The sequence below is a fragment of the Pteronotus mesoamericanus genome, unplaced genomic scaffold (assembly GCF_021234165.1).
Source record: "Pteronotus mesoamericanus isolate MK-2021 breed Mesoamerican mustached bat unplaced genomic scaffold, CSHL_Meso_final contig_116, whole genome shotgun sequence".
NCBI lineage: Eukaryota > Metazoa > Chordata > Mammalia > Chiroptera > Mormoopidae > Pteronotus > Pteronotus mesoamericanus.
The window spans coordinates 40,531,760-40,551,635 of NW_026555027.1; the positions used below are offsets into that span (position 1 = coordinate 40,531,760).

At 38.7% G+C, this 19,876-nt stretch overlaps 1 protein-coding gene across 5 annotated transcripts in view; it reads right to left on the bottom strand.

Annotated features, from left to right (window-relative positions):
• The window catches only part of PEX5L (peroxisomal biogenesis factor 5 like), a 152,932-nt gene extending 133,343 nt beyond the window's left edge, over positions 1–19,589 (bottom strand). For 3 of the 5 annotated variants that reach the window (XM_054580929.1, XM_054580932.1, XM_054580918.1), the window contains exons 1-3: positions 19,448–19,589; positions 18,578–18,737; positions 16,805–16,876 (exon numbers count right to left, since the gene is read on the bottom strand). In XM_054580929.1, coding sequence (XP_054436904.1) covers positions 16,805–16,876; positions 18,578–18,737; positions 19,448–19,473 — 258 coding nt within the window. In that variant the 5' untranslated portion in view covers positions 19,474–19,589. Of the gene's footprint in view, positions 1–16,804; positions 16,877–18,577; positions 18,738–19,447 lie in introns of those variants that run through there. The other 2 variants (XM_054580936.1, XM_054580927.1) reach the window with 1 other exon arrangement.
• Between the last annotated feature and the right edge of the window lie 287 nt (positions 19,590–19,876).

Sequence of the window (19,876 nt, forward strand, 5' to 3'; positions counted from 1 at the left end):
AGTTGTGTGCAAACTAGAATATAGGACACTACGTTCTTCATTTTTATTTGTTTCTTGTGTTTCAGGAGAACCTGCCCACTTCCATTAGTCAGCACTTGGAAGGGACTGGCGGCTCCACAGCAAGTGACCCACAGGGGCTTTGCTCTGACCCTGACCCAGCCTTACCTTTGGCTTTGCTGTGACATTTTTTTCTTTTTAAAGAAGGCTCTTTTTAGAACCCTCCATGGGGGCTCGACAATGTACAGTAACTGGTAACTGCGTCTTTGAATTAAACAAAATGCAAAGCAGTTTAATTATCTGGACAACTTGTGGGAAGTCAGTTGGCAGGAAGAGCATGTGCAGTTTAACATCAATTTTTGTTGTTTTACCAGTTATGAGGCCCTTTTCATGTTTCTCAACCCTTCTGAGTTTTTTTCTCATTCTGAAAAACTGGCATAATAATAATACCTCTCAGTTTGTCATTGGGCACACAGTAGGTGCTCAACAATGGTAATTCCCTTTATTCTACCCACTACCCCCTTTTGCCCATAATGTAACTCTTTCCAACAGTTGTGGTATAAAGTTTGCTCCACTCGCTCCTCCAGTCTCACCCACAGTGCTATGCATGTGATTTCAATGATCTCTGTACGAGCTGGTTAACCTAAATTTCTTTGCCTCCTCATTTTCTTTGTCCCCAAAATTGACCTTGTCATGCATGTTAAACCTTATCTATGTTTTTTGTTTGTTTTTGGATTATTTTTCCTTCCTGATAGGCTGGGAAGGATGCTGATTGTGGGCCTCCCTTGTGAGGTCGGAAGGTTTCTAAATAAGGAAGAATAATACGAACTCCTTTGTCGTTACTGACTTTTGCACCGGTATACCCTGAAGTAATTGTTCTGGAGACAGCTTATTGATAAAGGGCCTAATTTCCTTCAAAGCTATACAGAGCAGTTCTAAATGTCAACTTACTTTGAAAGAGAGTGTTCTCCTTTCCTTTGGCACCTTGCTGAATCTAATTTTGTTTCTCTGTGTTTTGAGGGATACATGTTTTTTTCTGCTAAAGACTGATTATGAATTCTATATGCTTTTAACTTTTTTTTTTAAACTGGGAGGCCTGTTTCTAGCCTTAGGGGACAGATATGCTGTTTTTACTTGGTATATGAAGTTTCTTGACTACAAAATAAAGTTTAGAAGCCTCAGCATAAGCTTGGCTTTTTCAAGAAACCTAATTTATTCATTAAAAAAATAGAGTAACAATAAAAAAAAACCTAAAAAAAAAGAATCAGTAGTGATAAAAATACTGTTACCTCTGTAATCTTTTCAATACAGTTGAAAAAAGTAATATGAAAACATCTACTTTTTCTGTCATTATGAATAGAGAAAAAAATCAAAAGAATCACTCAAAAAGAAGTGCAATGTAATTCTATTACCTGTAAATTCATAAAATTAAGTTACACTTTGCCTCTCTCCCCAAGTATTTCTGATCTAAAAGTAATAATTATAGATGTGTTCATTTTTCTACACAGGATTTTATTTTTAAATTGCTCTTTAACACGAGAGGTTGATTCATAACCCTAGGGCATTAGTGAGTAGCTCTTTGCAGATGACACCATCTTGGATTTACTCACAAGAAGTAATCCTCTTGAGTGGCTCAGGGGATTATCCTTTTTTTTTTTTTTTTTTTTTTTTTTTTTTTAGTTTTCTTTATGAAATTCTTCCAGAATTCTTGTGAGATAGAATTAAGGAAAATATTATCACTTTACTGATAGGAGAGTCAAGGATTAGAGATTTGTTCAAGGTCAAACAGAAAGTTATTGGCAGAGCCAGGAACTTGAATCCTAGCCTCCTTACTTGTACTTTAGTTCTGCTGATGGACTTAATACTTCCTGTACTTTTTGAATCTTTATTTATTTAAGGGTTTTGCATTTTGGGATACTATCAAAAATTTTAAAATCTAGAATGCATACCAAAAGACTATTTTATAACACATTCAAAAAGAACGTGTATGAATGACCCACAGACATGGACAACGGTGTGGGAATTGACTGTGGAGTAGGGCCAAGGGGGAAAAATTAGGCCAACTGTAATAGAACAACAACAAAAAAGTTTTTGGTTATAAAATAGAATTCTAATACTATTCTGTCCTATTTACTTATAATTTTAAAGAATTAGAATCTTCCTGTTTCATTTGTCATTTAGCACCTTCTACTGTATATTTTGAACTCTAAAAATACTTTTACTTGAAGAGATGAATAATATATTTCCAAGGGCGAGTGAATGTCTACATCAAAGTTTGAGTCAGGGTCAAAAGTCTGAAAATCTTTTCCTTTCCCAGGAGCCGGTGAGATATTCATATCCTCACAATTATTTCTTTCTACCATTGCCTTTCAGTATGAGGAAGTCATAGGGCTTAATTCTATGACCCCATTAGTGGCACTCCCTTCGAGTAAGTTGCTAAGACTTTAATATGAGTCTTTAATCTCTCTATATTTTTTGGCAGAGGAACATCCTAGTGGTTCCATACATCTATTTCCTAAATACATATGGTACCAAAATAGATTATATCCCAAGTTATGTGTGACCCTAACAATATTTAGTCTATTTTCCTTCTCAGGAAACTTAAAAATTCATGCACACCAAATTTATGCAAATCCATGCTTGTGATTTGGCTGTGGTCAGCCTCAGGAAGCAGAATCCTGTAGAACTGTCATGTAGAATGTGATTGAAACCTGAGATTTTATGAGAGCAATGCACTATGTGTTGTGGCATATCCAGTGATATTTAAAGGTGCAGCAGGGATATGAAAAGATGACACTGTGCCAATTTCCATAAACATTATGCATAATTCATGGCAAATCTGTGTATGTCTAACTTACATGATTTCCTTACAATCTTTTTATTTCCTTTTTAATTTGATAACTTGTATCTTGAAAGAAGAAGGGAAAGATTTGGATAGTCAGTACACAAGCCAGTGAAAGTCGTGGGGAAAAAATGCCTAAGGTTCACTCTAATTCAATATAAGGCAACCATTAAACTGACAATTATAAAAACTAAATAACAATGTGGAAAATGAGTCTGGCATAATGTTACATAAAGAAGCAGATACAAAATTAAATGCATACTGACTGCAACTATGCAAAATATTTAAATAGTGCTTCTGACTGTGCAAAAATGAGAGGCTACAAAATGGAGAGTCTTTGGGAACAAGAGTGATACTTTTCATTTCCTTCAAAGTTTCTGAGGAGGGTTTTGTATACTCATACTAATAGCATAATAACCAGTGCGGAGGGACCCTGAGAGTGAGTATCAGCCTTCTGGTACTAACTGGAAAAGCTCGTGGAGGGAGGCTGGAGCGTTGCTTTTGGGAGGATGCAGAAATCACAAGGAGCTTGGGAGGCAGGGTCGTGTCTGGTGAGGACTAAAAGTGGTGGCTGAATGTCACTTCTTAGACCACTTTTGTGGATGGGCTTGCAGGGAAACTGGAACTCTGCCAACACCTTGAGATAAACCAGCTTTACCGAATAGTGCAGCAAGGACCTCAGCCTGGGAGCAAAGGTCAGCCCCTGCAGGGCAGCTGTTGGAGCGACATTCTCACAGCACAGCCATCTACTCCCGTAACGGAAAGCTACTCAACAAATGCCCAAGTGACAGGCTTTCTGGTTTTTTCAGGCACAGAAATTGTTTAATGTGGTGAGCACAGAGATAACTCTAGGCACAAAGTAAGGATTGAACTCACTATGAGAAGCGCCTCAATGGGAGGATTTGAAACATGTAGCGACCCAATGCAATATGTGTTGACTTTTCACTGTTTATAAAGCTATCTGGTCACCTGGTGCTGCCACTCAGTACAGTGCAGCCTCTCAACAGCCTCAGAGGTGGGCATTTATCCAAGGACTGGGCAACTGCCCTATTTCATAGGTTTTCTTTTGGGTGCGTGTGTGTTCATCGCTATGTATTCACACATTCTCCTCTCTCTCTCTCTCTCTCTCTCTCTCTCTCTCGCACGCGCGTGCTCTCTCTCTCTTACACACACACACTTTTTTTTGAAGGTTAACAAGCTTAACCTCTTGGTCTCCATCATTTATACTTTATTTTTGTAACAACCTGGGTCACAGGATTGATTACTGTGTAGGTTCACTTTAATGAATGAGGCTGGGAGGGAATGTTTGCAAGCTTAGGGACATTCAGGGAAAGGACTTAAGATACTTGCTTAACTCCGTTTCTCTTCTTCACCAAACTAATAAATGATCCTTTCTTGATACCAGAAATTTGAATAACCAGAAACAGCACTTCTCAAACCAATGTATAGGAATCCCTTGAAAGACTTGTGAAAATAGATTCCTGTGCCCTACCCTTAGGGATTCTGATTCAGTCTGAGGTTCAGAGAGTGAATTTCTGATGATCTCCAGATGATGCACATGCCTCTGTCCACACACCTCTCTGTGAGAAGCCAGGCTCTGACAACTTCTTTGGTCATTGTCCTCAAAGTGCAAGTCCCACCCAGGGAATACACTGAATACTAAGCAGAACCCTTAGTTCTTTCTGGAACTCTTTCAGGATGGTGGCTAGGGGAAGTATGCTCCTGGGAGAGCCCCTGTGTGCCCTGGCAGTCCTGGGTCCCAGCCCTGCCGCGGTACCGGCACTGGAACGGTCCCCTGACAGAAGGTCCACACTGTGCTGTGGGCTTTCAGGGCCACGGCTCTGTTTACAGATCTGTGTGTGTCCCACCACCTGGCAAGCATCTGGCAAGAAGTAAGCTGATAAGAATTTTCGTAAAATAAATGAATGAACTAGAAAGTTAACTCATTTCCATTGAAGTAATGTTATTTCTTTTCCAAAACATCATCCTATCTACCTTTCCCCTGAAGTTACTCTGTTGCCCCATTATAGAGAAAAATAAAAGACAATTTAATTTTGTTCACATAGTTTTTCTTAGAACCAGTTAAAAAAATTTTTATTTATTTTTAGAGAGAGGGGGAGGGAGGGAGAAAGAAAGGGAGAGAAACACCAATGCCTTTCATTTGCACCCTGACCGGGGACTGAACCTGCAACCCAGGCATGCGCCCTCACCTGGGATCAAACTAGTGCCTGCTTTGCAAGATGACACCCAATCAACGGAGCCACACCACTCAGGGCTAGAATCAGTTTTTAAACCTATGATTCCATTTAGTTGTCTCCCCTGAACACTCAAAGTTAAACGTTGCCAACATCCCCTGAGCTGACTATGCTCTCCATTGCTCTCCCTTGCTTCCCACATGGACAAAGGACTTGGCAACAGGCAGAATCAAGTCTATTTTTCTTTTTAAGAACAAGAGTTACAAACATACTAAATGTAACTATACATTTCCCCCACAATGAAGCCCTAGAAGGTACATAGTAAAATTGTTTACATATCAAATTTCTATAAGCAATAGATTCTCAGATTTTTTGATGTTTCTTCATTTGTTCCCTCTTCTTTTCAGGAACAGACTTTATTCTCATCTTTTTCCTTACCATGCCGCCCCCACAGTTGCAGGTTTTAGGAAGTCTGCCCACCTACAGAGCCAAGGGGGACTTGGTCTTTCTCTCTCTCCTCTCTTAGCATTTTGACTCTCAAAGGGGAAAGCCTCAGTCAGACGTGGGAGGGTGCCTCCTTTCCTCCAATCTATACCCTTATGCTCCTGGGGGACTTATCAGATACTCAGGGAAAAGGTAAAAAGGGAGAACTAGCACGGCACACTTGGGGTACTTCAAAATGGGGCATGGAGTCATGGGGGCATTGGATGAGGAGAGGAGGGTGAGGATCATGCAGGTGCTGGAAGCTTAACTGCGGTGTTTGTATTTTACTTGGGAGACAGTGAGAAGCATCTGTTCTCTCCATGTCCTGGGTGCTTACCACCTGCGGGCTGGCCCGAAGCCGAGGAGTGTTGGGGTCCACGGAGCTTGTCTTGTAGGGCTACTATGGTTCATGAACCCATAAGGGTATGATTTTAAATCTAGTTCTTTAGCGTGTGAATGGGAGGGTAAACTTGCTCATTCATTTAGTGAAAAACAACTCGATTCCTTTTTTAAAAAATGCAAAGTTTTCAAGGTTTTACATCATTAGCTTAAAAGTTTAAGAATAATTAAGTCTGCTTGTGAGCTTCAATTTGTTTAATCCTGTGCTAAACAGTTTGATGAAAAACTATATCAGCTGATGTACCATCACTCATTTTTTTCAGAAACTACTTCTATAGTTCACAAATATTAGAGCAACGGTTTCAGAGGCACATCTAAAATTTAACGATAGAAGCTGAAAGTGTAAGGAAGTGATAACTGGACAACCTTTGATGGGAAAAAAACTACTTACAAATTTAGTGCTTTGCTACAGAAGAATTCATTAAACATTCAAAAATTATACAAATGAGATAATTTTGTTAGAAAAAAAGTGATGAATGAATGTTTTTTCTATTCAGAACATCCAGCACAAAGCCGAGATGGTACATTGTCTCACCATTTCTTTAATAGGTCACTTATTCATATATTTCAAGAATGAGATCATTTGGCACAAAGAATACTATGATGAGGAATAAATAATAATTGTACTGAATGATTATTTATGTGTGCATGTGTTTTTCCTGGATCACAAGACAGGAAGGAAGTAGTACTTGCTCTGATTGGGGGTAGATCATGTGAAAAATTAATGACTAAAAATGGAAATGACAGAATTATAGAGTTGTTTTGGAGAAAGGGAAGGAAGTAATGGAGCATTAAAAAAAAAAAGCAGGTTTGCAAGAACTGCATTTCTGTCAAAGCTCATACATGCAGTGTCGCGATAAGAGACACATTCCAGAGGCAGGGACCAGAGTGAGCTGGGCAGGAAGGAAGAGGTGCGCACTGCAAAGTGTACATGGGGGGGGAAATAAAAGCACAGCCGTGGAAAAGACAAGGTCAGGACAATAACGGGGCACAGGTGCAAAGTCAGAAGAAGAAAGAAGGGAAGTTGGCTTTCTAATCTCTCTCTGCTGTTTATGTATACAAATAAGAAAAACATTTTGTATAATTTGTGCGATCCTTTGTCATTTTTATTTATCAGGTTTTGAATTTGTAATGAATCACTTCAGCATAAATATTTCCACCCACAATTGGCTTTCAAAGCCCTTAGGACAGCAGACGCCAATCCAATCAGTAATCAGTGAGTGTACCTGCAGGATTCATTAGACAAAAGCTGACAGCTCACTTCCAAATGGATGGACGCGGAAGCCGGATGCTGACCTGTGGACACGGTTCACGGCCCCCACAGCTGAGGGGGCAGTGATATCCTGGTCTAAGTGGAGAAAGATTGCTTCACCGTGGAGGAAACACTTGACTAATCTCATTAGGTATATTTTAGGAGATTCAAGTTCCACTTTTAAAATCTTTAGTTTCTGTACCCTGATATATACTGAGAAGTTGTCACAAAGTTTGTGAGAACCTCTTTATGAAGAATTAGGAAGCATCTCATATAAACATCCTTCCATAAAAAGCTATCAGACAAATGTAACAAATTTAGCTGTGCACTTGAAACACACACTTCTCAAGGGATTCTTCTGGCTTGACTGGTATGTTTACCTTACCAACAAGAGGGAGTTTATAAGAAAGGGTAAGATGCAGCTTAATGTAAGAAGGCAGTTATGGGGACAGATAAATGAACCCAGGACTAAAGGCTGCTGCAGACCCAAGTTTTACTATTTCCTGTGACACAAAGTAACTTAGTGACACAGTCAAGCTACTTTCTGACTTTGAGACTCATGTAATTTATTTTGACTTAGTAAAACCAATATAATTAAACTTCTTCGCAGCTGCATGCTTTAATCAGATAAAGCTTTTCTTCACACCTAGGTGCTGACTTGTTCTCTAAGGGGACAGCATCACAAACTCAGACCACAGCCCTCTATTCAAATGGCTGGGAATGGATTGCACAGAACACAAAATGTATGTGGAGGACCCACGGACATGGACAACAGTGTCAGGATTCACTATGAGAGTGGGGGGTGGGCTGGGCTGAGGGGGGGGTAGAGGGGGAAAATTGGGGCAACCCTGACAGGAGAAACAATTTTAAAAAACCCATCTGGATTAGATTATTTTCTGAAGTTCTTTTTAGCTCTAAAGTCTGCATTTCTCACATTGATCAGATTAATCTGTTTAAAAGAACAACAAAAACTTCACCACCTTCCAAAAAAAAAAAAAAAAACCAAACCAAAAACAAATAAACCCACAAGTAAAAACACAACAAACCTTCCACAGTGAAAGGTTGAATGGGCTTCTTTTCAAATTGTGCTCCAAATGGCTGAGTCTACTTTTTTTTTTTAAGTATTATTGTTTCTATTATTTTCATATATCACATCATTTTTCACACCCAGAATGTCAGCTCATGTCATTTCAATTTTGCATTTCTTTTCTCAGAGAATAAACAGGCTGCCAGCACTTTTCCCCCTTAAGTTAAAAGGAAAAAAAAACCCAAGCTATTTGAAGATTACCTAACGCCTATATATTTTTCCACCTTGAAAGTCCAGCTTTTTCTTTTATGTCATGTGTAATGAACATGGGCTGAACTATATCTTAAAGACATGTAATGGCATTTCAGGTAGTTGTTGAACTTGAGGTGACAGCTCAAGGTCTCTCTTGGTGATTATAGTTATTAACTGAGCCTGCGAGTTGCCTTCCTGTCTGGGAGCTCATGCTCAATAATGCTGGTGCCTTGTTTACTTACTGAGTTGCTAAATTAGAAAGAAGGTGGCAGAAGTCCTGAATAGGTGGAAATATCAGCAATACCTCTGCTTATAAATATTTGCCCTACTCATTTTATCAAACGAGGATTTTTTTTACATTATAGGTAACTGGTTTCCTTTTGAGGTACTTAAACTTCCTGGAGGATCTTAAGGCCACCTAACAATTATACCTTAACGTCTATTATTTTAATCAGGTCAACAACTAGGTTACAGACTCCTGGGGAGAGGGTGTAAAGCAGGAGAGAAACTCGGGGTGGGGGGTGGGGGGGGCGGCGGAGCAGAGGCCTACCCAGGCCATATCCACATCCTACTCTGCTTTGATCTTAGAGTCTCATGAGTATAACTGGTCTCAAACTGAAACTCCAGGGTTGTATACAGATCCAGACGGTTTTGTTTGACTACACACTGTTAAAAAATGTGAAATTGATGATAAACATTTAAAAAGCAGCAGAATAATTCTTTCTCTTGCAAAATTAGTATATGTGGTGACACTGAGCCCATTTCCAACAACATGGCAATTAGGGGGAGCTGGTAGGTACTGCTCCTCTCTAGAAGGGTCAGCTTGTGACATTAGTCACTGTCCCCCTCGCTCTCTACTTTTCTTTATTTAAAAAAATTTTATTTATGTATTTTCAGACAGGGAAAGGGAGGGAGAAAGAGACAGAGAGAAACATCAATGTGTGGTTGTCTCTTGCACGCTCCCTACTGGGGACCTGGCCCACAACCCAGGCATGTGCCCTGACTGGGAATTGAACCAGCAACTCTTTGGTTCACAGGCCAGCACTCAACCCACTGAGCCACACCAGCCAGGGTATCATTCTCTATTTTTCTTCCACATAGTCTATTCCTCTCATTTCTGCATCTGGTTAAACTAAGGGCACATTTGTATCTATGATCTCAGAATAGATTTTACTGTCTCAAATTACTATAATTTGAAAAAGTCTTGAAAAAATCCAAGAGGACTCTAGAGCTAATAAACCTAAGAGTCTTACCATCAATTTCCACCACCCACCCACCACAGTACTGCCATTTATAAAGCACTTACTGTATGCTGTGCACATTGTTGTTAAGCATTCACATACAGGAACTTATTTAATCCTCCCAACTACTTTATCAAGTTGATAGTATTTCCCCCATTTTATAGTAGTAGAATGGCCTGAGGCTCAGAGAGGCTGCTTAATTTTTCTAAGGTAACACAGATACTGCATGACCCTAGCCTTGTTTTCATTCAGATTCTTAACTGTGAAGGCTCTGTTCTTAACCACTCTGTAACATCCTCGTTGTATTCACAATGTCACACACATGCAGTAACAGATGAGCCAGCATCCCCCAAAATGTGGTAGAGTATTTGCTAGTGCCCTGCAGAAGGCATGCAGAATGCTTAACAGTAAAGCAGTCGAAACAAGCAAAGTGGAAGCGTTACAATGCAACAGCTGTTTCCAAATCATCATTCAGGAGCTTGAGTGGCTGGTGGGAAGAGCAGAAGACAAAACAGCGGTGGCCCTGAACTCTCGCTAGCCTTGGCTCTGACTGAAGGAGACGAAGCTGGAGACAGGCACTGCAGAGGGCCATCCCCGTTTGAACATTACAACAGACACCTAAGACGGTGGTAGTATTTCATCTTACAGATTAAGAAAGAAACTCAGAGAACCTAAATTGTTCACTTAGTAAGTGGCAAAGCCAAGGCTGGAAACTAAGACAATGGCTTCCCTCTCAGCTCTTTCTTGCCTGTCTCTGTATCATTCTATACAGAGTGACCCTCTACATTTTCTGGCGTTCTAATTCAGACCTCAGTCGGAAATTAAGATTTTAGGTTTTCCCTTTCCGTTTTCCCTAGAGTCAAATAATGCTTAGGGGAATCACTACACTAAGTTGAAGTGGGGGAAACATAAAGTCAGACACTGTAATTTTTCCCTCCAAATTAAGTCACTCAGAGTTATTTTTATATTACTTGACACAAATAGAGACTATTAGAAATAAAACACAAAGTGATCAAGTTTTATTCCACTAATTTTTCAGTTTAACCTAGTGGAAAGCTTTCCCCTTCCTTGTACAATATTTATTGATGATAAATAGCTTTGCAGACAAGACGGCATTGATTGGACTACAGTAGTGAATCTCTGTTTACTCCAATGTTGATTTCAAATAGACAGCAAATTTGAATAGCTTCCGTCTCTCTCACCACCAACACATAAGGCTTATTTTCATTGAGTCATTACTCATCTATCAACATTCCCTGAGGAGAGGGCTGATGAGCCTACGTCTGCTGTGAGCGTAACCTGGACAGCCCGGAAAGAAGAACTGCACAAGGTGTTCTTCCAGTGACTGCTCAGAGCATACTGATTCAGAATCTCTAGGTTGTCTCTTTCATGTACCTTTAGAAGTGTTTCTACTCTTGGTGACCAAGTACAGAGCTCCAAGAAGGTATCCAGAGAAAGTGTTACATGTGACACCAGGAGACAGGTGTCAGATGACACTCATGCTTTATATGTCTCCTCAGAGGTAAATGGCACCTGAATTATATTTAGATTAAGTCACCACATTGATATGGCAAAGAAAGCAGTGGACAGATGGTGCTGAGTACAACGAGGCAGTGAAACATATCACCCCCATCTTTTTTACTACTTAGGAGTCTGAGGCTTGGGCCAGCTGCTTAGATGGGGGTATGATCACACTCTCTGTTAGCACCAGAAGGAAGCTGGGTATCTTTTCCCATTCCTTTGTTTTTCTCATTATTCCGTTTTTACTTCACGTGGACCTGTCTCTCCTCTTTAGGATTCATCCCCACAAGGACCACTGGGACAGAACTACAACCTACTCAAATGTTTACTTGCTATTGGAAACATGAGGGGATGGCTTTTTTTTTTTTCCTCAGAGAAAGAGCAAAGAAATTCTAGTTTCCATTACCTTTTCACAGGCTTCTCCTATAAATTTAAAAGGACACGCTAAGAAAGGTTTGGGATTAAGGAAAGCACATGTTGTCGCTCTCCATAGTGCTTCTCATGTCTGGCAGAGACGCTGTCTAAGGAAGCTGGGCAGGGAAGGGAAAAACAAGCAGATGTCAACAATACCCTTTTAGGTGCAATTTTGTATAAATTTGCTATCAAGGCCATTTCTCTCTTGGCAAAGCTACAGGGGACAAGAGGGAATGAAGCAGTTAAGTGTGTGTGGAAAAGGTTATTCCTGGGAGGGTTCATAGGTATCGGCAATTATAACAATTCTGAGTAGATTGTTATTTTATATAATTGAGAGCAATGAAGCAAAACTGTTTTTTAAGACACATATGGGATGACCAAGAACAGGCCCCTGGAGAGGAGCTCTGCGGGGAGACACAGGACGGCGCTGGCCGCCTGGAGGGAGGGCTGGCTTTCCCTGCTCTCTCTGTGCCTGATCAGGGACACGCAGGGTATCCTGATGCCCCTTTCTAGGCCTCAGTGTTCCTGTGCTAGAACGGGTTGTGGGGTGGTGTTAGGAACTGAGTGTGTACCCCTCCCTCAAACTCATATGTTAAAGCCCTAACCCCCAAGTGCAACTGTATTTGGAGACAGGATCTGTGAGGAGGAGATAAAGGTTAAGTGCAGCCTTAAATGTTGGGGCCCCAATAAAAACAGGAGACACCAGAGCTCTCTTTGTTCCACATGAGGGATCAGAGAGAAGGCAGCCATATAAGAGCCAAGAAGAGGGTTCTCCCCAGATACCCTCAAGCTGGGCAGAATCTTGACCTTGGACTTTCCAACCTCCAGAAGCGTGAGAAATAAATGTCTGTTATTTAAGTCTACAGTATTTAATTACGGCAGGTGAGACAGATGAACACAGGCAGTAATGACTAGCTAATTAAAATAATGATTGACAGGTTACAGAGTACTGTTAGAAATATTATCTCAGAGAAACTCTAGGAGGTAGAAAGGGCAAAGTTTTATTTTACAAATAAGAAAATGTACCTCAGACAGTTTCAAGGTCACAAGGCTACCAAGTGGAATTCAGTCAGACTGGAGACCTGGGTCTCTAAAGGCACCTTTGGTTGTAAATGGTTGTGGTTTTCTTGTTTTCAGCATTATTATGTTTGATGTCTATGAGTTTCTGGTTTTAGATTTCTAGGTAGTGAATGCCCAGTTAAATAATGTCAAATTTATCACAAGTCATACATGTATGTTTTTTCTCTTTAGAACTGCAGTAATGATCTCCTTTGACCCCGTAGTTCTCCAAGTGTGGTTCAGCAGTGGCAGCCGGGGACTTCGGCACACCCTTGGGCCCTGCCCCATCCCACGGAACTGGAAACTCCAGGGGTGGGGCCCAGCACTGTGGGCTCTAAAAAGCTGTCCAGGGGATTCTGAGGCCGCCAACATTTGCCCCTGCTCGCATCTATATTCACTGACTTGTTCCCCTTATAACCGGCTGACATTCGACATATTGCACTATAGGATGTGCAGCTGCACATATAACCAACTAGATCTACCGCATACTATTACACCCACTTTTAAAATGCTAGAACCTGTAAGTATACCCTTCATATAATCATAAGATTCTATAATTTCATGTTGGCCTTTGTCACCTCTTTTGTCTACTTGAAAATTGGAAACATTTTAGAAAATAAAACTCTTTACGTCCAGCATATCATAAACCTTAAATTAAGTTGACGCTAATTAAAAATAGTAATTTAAAATATAGCAAATTTATTATTTATTCAAAGTTATTAATGTTTTTAATCTCTTACTCAAGATGTCTGGCCATGTCCGTCTGTGCTCTCACCCTGGAAATCTCAGTAACTTCATAGGAAATTCCTGTGTACATGAAACCTATTCTTCAACAGGATCTGGCCTCCTCCAGTCAGGAGAAAATATTTTAATAAATAATAAAAATGACCCAAAATATATATTTAATTTTTTCTTTTAATATTTATTCTAGAAAATCTAACATAAAATTCATTAATTGTATGTATTATAATTTATATATAGTAACTATATTTGTATATATAATTATAATAACAGTATATGTATTTTATGTCAAATGTCTAGACTTTAATCTGTTTCCTTTGATTACTTTCCTAGGATTGGGAGTTTAAAAATTCTAGGGATTTCTGGTAGAAGATATGGACACTGATGCCAATGTGATACATTTGTATTTCAACGACTATGTGTGTCTGTGATAATGTTATATGACACCTATTAGTTTAGGACATCAACACTAATCCAAGAATTTTCTGGAATGGTCTATATGCATCCCAAATAAATTTATGCCAATAAAATTTCACGAAGAGAGAAGCACAAATTACTATTTAACAATAAAACTGTAGACATTTCCAAACCTTTCTTGTGTAGCAGTAACACAGAAGTAACCTTTTATCCCCTTGAACGTTCAGGGGCAGCCAGGGAGAACAAAATGCACATACTCTTGTGCTGCTTCTGTTATTAATTTGCCTATGTAAGCAAAATTGTGGGTTTTCCGTGGAAGCACAAGACCTGCAAATCATATGACTAATAAAATGACATATATCTTGCAGAGCATTTGTAGATCAGCAGCTTCTGAATGACAGATTGGATGAAATTAGCAGACTTCTGCCCATCACAGCCTCCAACTATTCTATTTATCTTCTTTAGATTTTCTTTTGGCACTGTTTACTAAAAGAGCTATTTGCAATTATACGAAGATTGACTTAACACATTTCTACCATGTTTTTGAAAAGGATAGGAATAATACATTGAATGTAAAGATTCCTCCCCAAATAGTACGTGAATATATAATATATATAATACAAAATATAAAATACATAAATATATAATATAGAAGATACACTATATTGTATATGTATAATATATAAATATATAATATCTATGAGATAAAGCAATATTAAACATGTATTTTATATATATTTTTAACATAGACCTTTTAAACTGAGGAAGAAATTTTTGTAGTATTTGAAGACTAATTAGAGCGCTTGCCCACAGATTTTATTGCAGGTATCAATAATGTCATTGTTCTGACCTAGGATTTACCCACAGTATCAACACTAAATACCCACCCAGCAAAGAAAGAACTCCTCTTATAACCAACAGCAAACCCCAGTGCCAAGTCATATTCATAATTACTCATCTTTTCAAACATCTTTGACATGAATGATTCAGCAAACCTGGGTCACTGCCAGCTGGTGCCAACTGGCAGAATGGCAATAGTAAACAATTCTGGGCAAACAATGACTGGGCAAATAAAACTCTCCCAGGTATAGATCCCAGGTATCTGATCCAGGTATAGAAAGCATTATTTTCTGAAGAAGCAGTAAAGTATGTTGTCCTTCTCTTTCTTTCTTCCTTTCTTCCTCTCTTTCATTTTTAAAGAGATTCCATAGCAGTTAATAAAATGTGTTTAGGCTTTATGAAACATACCATGAGACCATGACTATAAGATAAAAAGAATCATGACTTCCTTGGACTTTCCACTCTGAAGAGTTCAATGTGTACTTTTATAGTTTTTGTAACCCCCAAATTCAGTTAAAACAGAAAGAAGCTTTAGGAAAAAAAAGAAAGAAAAGAAAAGAAAAGCTGCTTTGGGGTAGGATGAAACTAAAGAAGTGAAAAAAAGAGTAAAGAGTTTACATTCTACATCATTAAGAAAGAAATTAAATAACCTTTTGTTTTAATAGAGAATGTGTAAGCATGTGTATTCTCGTAATATACTGGATTGCATTTTACTAGTTTGTTCACCAGGTGGGTCCAGTCTTTTGATCAAAGTGCCAGCCTATAGGCAGGATGTATGGAGATGGAGATCATATGCCCCGCCTGATAATTCTGGCACAGTGAAAACGAGAACTAATAGCCCGGTGGAGTTCTCGGGCTATTTACCATATTACCATATTTACTAAACTGACAATTTGGCACGAGGTAGAACTATGGTGGTTCTACCATAGTGTATGGTAGAACCATACACTCTCCACCCCTCTGTTTTACTCAGGAGCCGGAGAGTGAAGATAAGGCAAGAAAAACATGGAGGTAGTTTGGGGGAGCCCTGTAAAACCGACATATTCTGCACCTCCCATTGGGCTGCTTTATTTGGCCAGTATTCTGCAAAGATCATTTCACTTCAGTTACCTCAGTTATTCCAGGTCTAACAAGCAAGCCTCTAAGTCAACTGTTTCTGGTTGCTATTTCCTAATGGCCATTTTCTTTTTCTTTTTTCCAGAAATACACACAATTGCTCCCTTAATGCCATCACCATAAACAAAACAAACTGCACAATTAGGAAATTTTCCAAACTCAACTTGCCTTTCTGTAGCTTGCTTTCTTTCTAACCTCTTCATCTGCTCATATTTATCTCCACCTGAGTTCACATCACCCTCAGATTCCATGCCACTTACATATTAAATGAATGTGCAGTTAGCTTCTCTCCCCGATACTTAACGAAGGTGTTAAGGGCTAATGCCAATTCAGTGGCATGAGCTGGATACCTTCCATTACCTGGTGTGTCATTGTTTATGGTCTATTAAGCAGTTTTCATTTTACCTTATGGGCCCATATAAAATCCAAACTAGATGTTTCTCGAATTATAGGCAGTATTACAGAATATTAAAAGCTTCTTTTTGTTTTTAAAAATCATCTCTAAGTTTACTGAAGACTAGCTGATAACCTAAATTGGGAGATATATATATATATGTTATATATATAACATATATATATATAACATATATATATTTTAAACTTCTCAGTTTTTAAAAGTATTTTATCTCCCTCTTCTTAAGTCATATTTATTGTTTTACACTAATGGTAGAATTTCTCATTTTTAAAATAATATACTTTCTGGTTTTTGTTTAAATCTATTTTGTTTAAATCATGGTTGTTTTGATTCATTTTTTTAAGTGGGGCTTTTAATTTTCCAAAAGTTTTCTTATCTTGTTCTGCTTTATTTTTTATCATTCTTACATATAAAACATACATGCTGACATGCAAACGTTGGTGGATCAGAGGCATCATAGGAAGAGCTGAGTTGCTTTCAAAATCTATCCTGCTAAGCAGGCCTCCCTTAGGGCAGGGCTGAATGCTCAAAGGGATTCAGTTGTCAGAAATCTACAGTGCAACAGGCGAAAATGTATGCAAGCATTCACTTACCTGCTTTTGGTCAACAATTATTTCGAGGTCTTCGTCACTGCTTAGTTTTCCATATCCTTTTTCTTTACTTTTCTTGTGAAAGAATAATTTTAAATGATCATTTAGTTTCTTTTCATTAATAATCTTAATTCCTACTTAATACTTTTACAGGATAAAGTTTACTTAGCCTTGTTCACTAGTCATAATACGTCATTCTCTATGTCAGTCTTTCATGGGCATCAGCAAATGTTTTTATTGTTCAGCTGTTTGTTTATAATTATTCATTCTTTTTTCCTTAATGTCTTCCATACAAATTATGCCTTTAATCTTCTCTGAATATTGGTATGCTTCACTTTTTCAATTCTTAATACTGTAATATAAGTAATTTCTTCAAGAGTCTCAGTATAGTCCTGGCCAGGTAGCTCAGTTGGTTAGAGCATCGTTGTACCCATATGCCAAGGCTGTGGGCTCGATCCCCTGGTCAGGGCACAGGGCAGATAGAAGATTCGACCAATAAATGCATAATTAAGATTAACAACAAATTGATGCTTCTGTTCTCTCCTTCTCCCTCCTTCTCTCTTCCCCCCTCCCCCTGTCTCTAAAAATCAATAAAAATGTTAAAAAAGAGTGCCAGTACATTTTTCTTAAAGATTGAAACTACATTTAGTAATACTAAGTTGAAGACTTCAACTATTAAATACTGTATTTTAATTCCTTATGTATTTTTAAGAATAAGACACGCATTATGCAATTCAGATAACAAATCTTTAGATTTTATACATTTGCTTGGAATTAGATAAAAACTAACATTGTAAAAACAACTGAGAAATAATTTTAAAAAGATAAATAATTTTCAAAATTAGATAGTTTGAAAAGTTAGAAGAGTATAGACCATCTTTAAAATTGACTTTGTTGGCATTTTGTCATTTTTTCCCCCCAGTGACCATTCTCCAGCTACCTATCCCACTGAAAAAATTCTAACATTAGAAAAGGACATAGATCATGACAACCATTTTGCTGTTGTGTTTATAGGAGAAAGTCTATTTATCTGAATCTTTTTTTTTTCTTTCTCCTACTGCACCGGCTGATGGGAATGCCAGAAATGACACGTTTCTTCATAATTTCAGAAATCAAAGTACCTCTGTAGAGGACCAGTAACAAAAAGAAAAGAAAAATCACTATATAGTTAGCTTTAGTTCAAGGTTATTATTTTTGAAAAAACAATCTTTTCTCTAGGTATTAGCTACATTAACTAGTATTAGGGGAATTAAAAATATTTCTTATGTTTTCACCTACTGTGCCACATCAGAATTCCCGTCACACTGAGAGAAAAAACTATATCCTTCAGGGAACATGACACAAATCTGCTAATACTGTGGAACATGATTCTTAGCTGTTTTGCCCCATAACATTTCAAAAACAGACTTCCACATTTCCTCCCCAATAAACATACCTACTATTTTGTGTTTTTTTTGGTAATTAAGAGGTTTCTGAATCTTCAAGTATTGGGATGCGTAAATAAAATCTCATTCATATATTAATGAATTTAGCTACTTAGATCAGAACAGATGGTCACAGTATTCTCTCTGTTGTTATTCTTGTCCCCATTTGAGGTTCCATTTCAGGATTAATGGAAAACAAAAAGAACAAGGTGGTTTCAATCAAGCTGACTTCCTTCCTATCACTTTGCTTTTGTATCCTTTTAGTCCACTGGTTGCCATAGGATATTGTCCACAGAGCCTCTAATGCAAAACATTTAGAAATGCCTTTCCAAATATTGATCTGTATACGTACCAAGTAGCTCATTTGCATGACCCGATTGCTGGACAAAAGGACATTAAGTAGAGATGGAATGTGGGTCCTTCCATCCATTTCACTGTCAGACATCCCAGAATTCTTTGCACCAGCAGCAGTGGCTTCATTGCCAGAACTTGCTGACCAGAGAACCACAGATCTTGCCCAGCAATAATATTTATAATGTATGACAATAACTGAAGTATCCCTGAATCATTGTCTTAGCTTTGTAAACATTGTGAAAACTTAGGCTAGCACAAAAAGTCATTAAAAAAAATTTCTTCTTTTTTAACTAATTTTTATCCAAGCCCTTCTATGTTTCCTGACTAATGTTCTAGTTTAATGCTTAAAAAACCCCTATCATTAATTATGTACATTTTTATATTTCATTCCACAAATATGGACTACTTAGCGACTCAGTGTCTTTGTCATAAAAGCTCTCAGTTTTTCCTTTTTAATGATCTACCCCAGACTTCCTTGTGATTAGCAAATCACTGCTAACTGATAGAACATATGAAGAGCATTCACAGAACATAAGTCAAGGATGCAGTTTCTGCCAGTACAAAATTCCACTTTTCCAATTTAATCCCAACTCCTTATCTGATAAAGCAGTAAACTTTCCTGGGGAGAGGCTAGGTCAGGGAAGGAGATTATAGCCCCAACTACTGTAAGTAGAAGTTGGCATTTTCCAAAAGTGGGAGGATGAATTTACAGCTCTGATTCTGTACTTAAGCCACTAGTCTCCAAATAGCACACAACTGTACACAGAATCTTTACAGTTTTACTCAAGAGTTAAGCAATATTTTCTAGTTCACCCCATAAACCCAGGGCGATTAAGTCTTTTCTAAACCGTAATGGTTGTTCGCTCACTTACTGCTTATGTCTAGGGCGAGCATAATCCTCTTTCAAGCACTCAGCTCCCACTTTGACTGCTTAGATCAGCCAGCTCAGGCAGCGATCTTCAGCTCTCCTCCCTCCTCCCAGCTGGGGATCCCTGTCTTCTATCTATGCACTTTTGTCAAGCACAAAAAGCAACTCCAGAGCTTCTGCGTGTTCTTTCACATTAGCCAAAGGACTGAACTAGAAGAAAGGAAACTAAACTCTCCACTGTCCAGGCGAGAGGAGGAGGCAGGGCTTCTGTGGGAGGAGAAGCCAGAGGGTAATCACTTCCTGTGCTCCTCCCACCTCCCTGGGTGGACAGGGGAGCTGAGGATTTCAACTGAGTCAGGGATGACTGGCCCCTTTCCACCTCAGCCTCAGCACGCTGTCTGCTGAGAGCTGATTGTGTGCCCTGCCTAC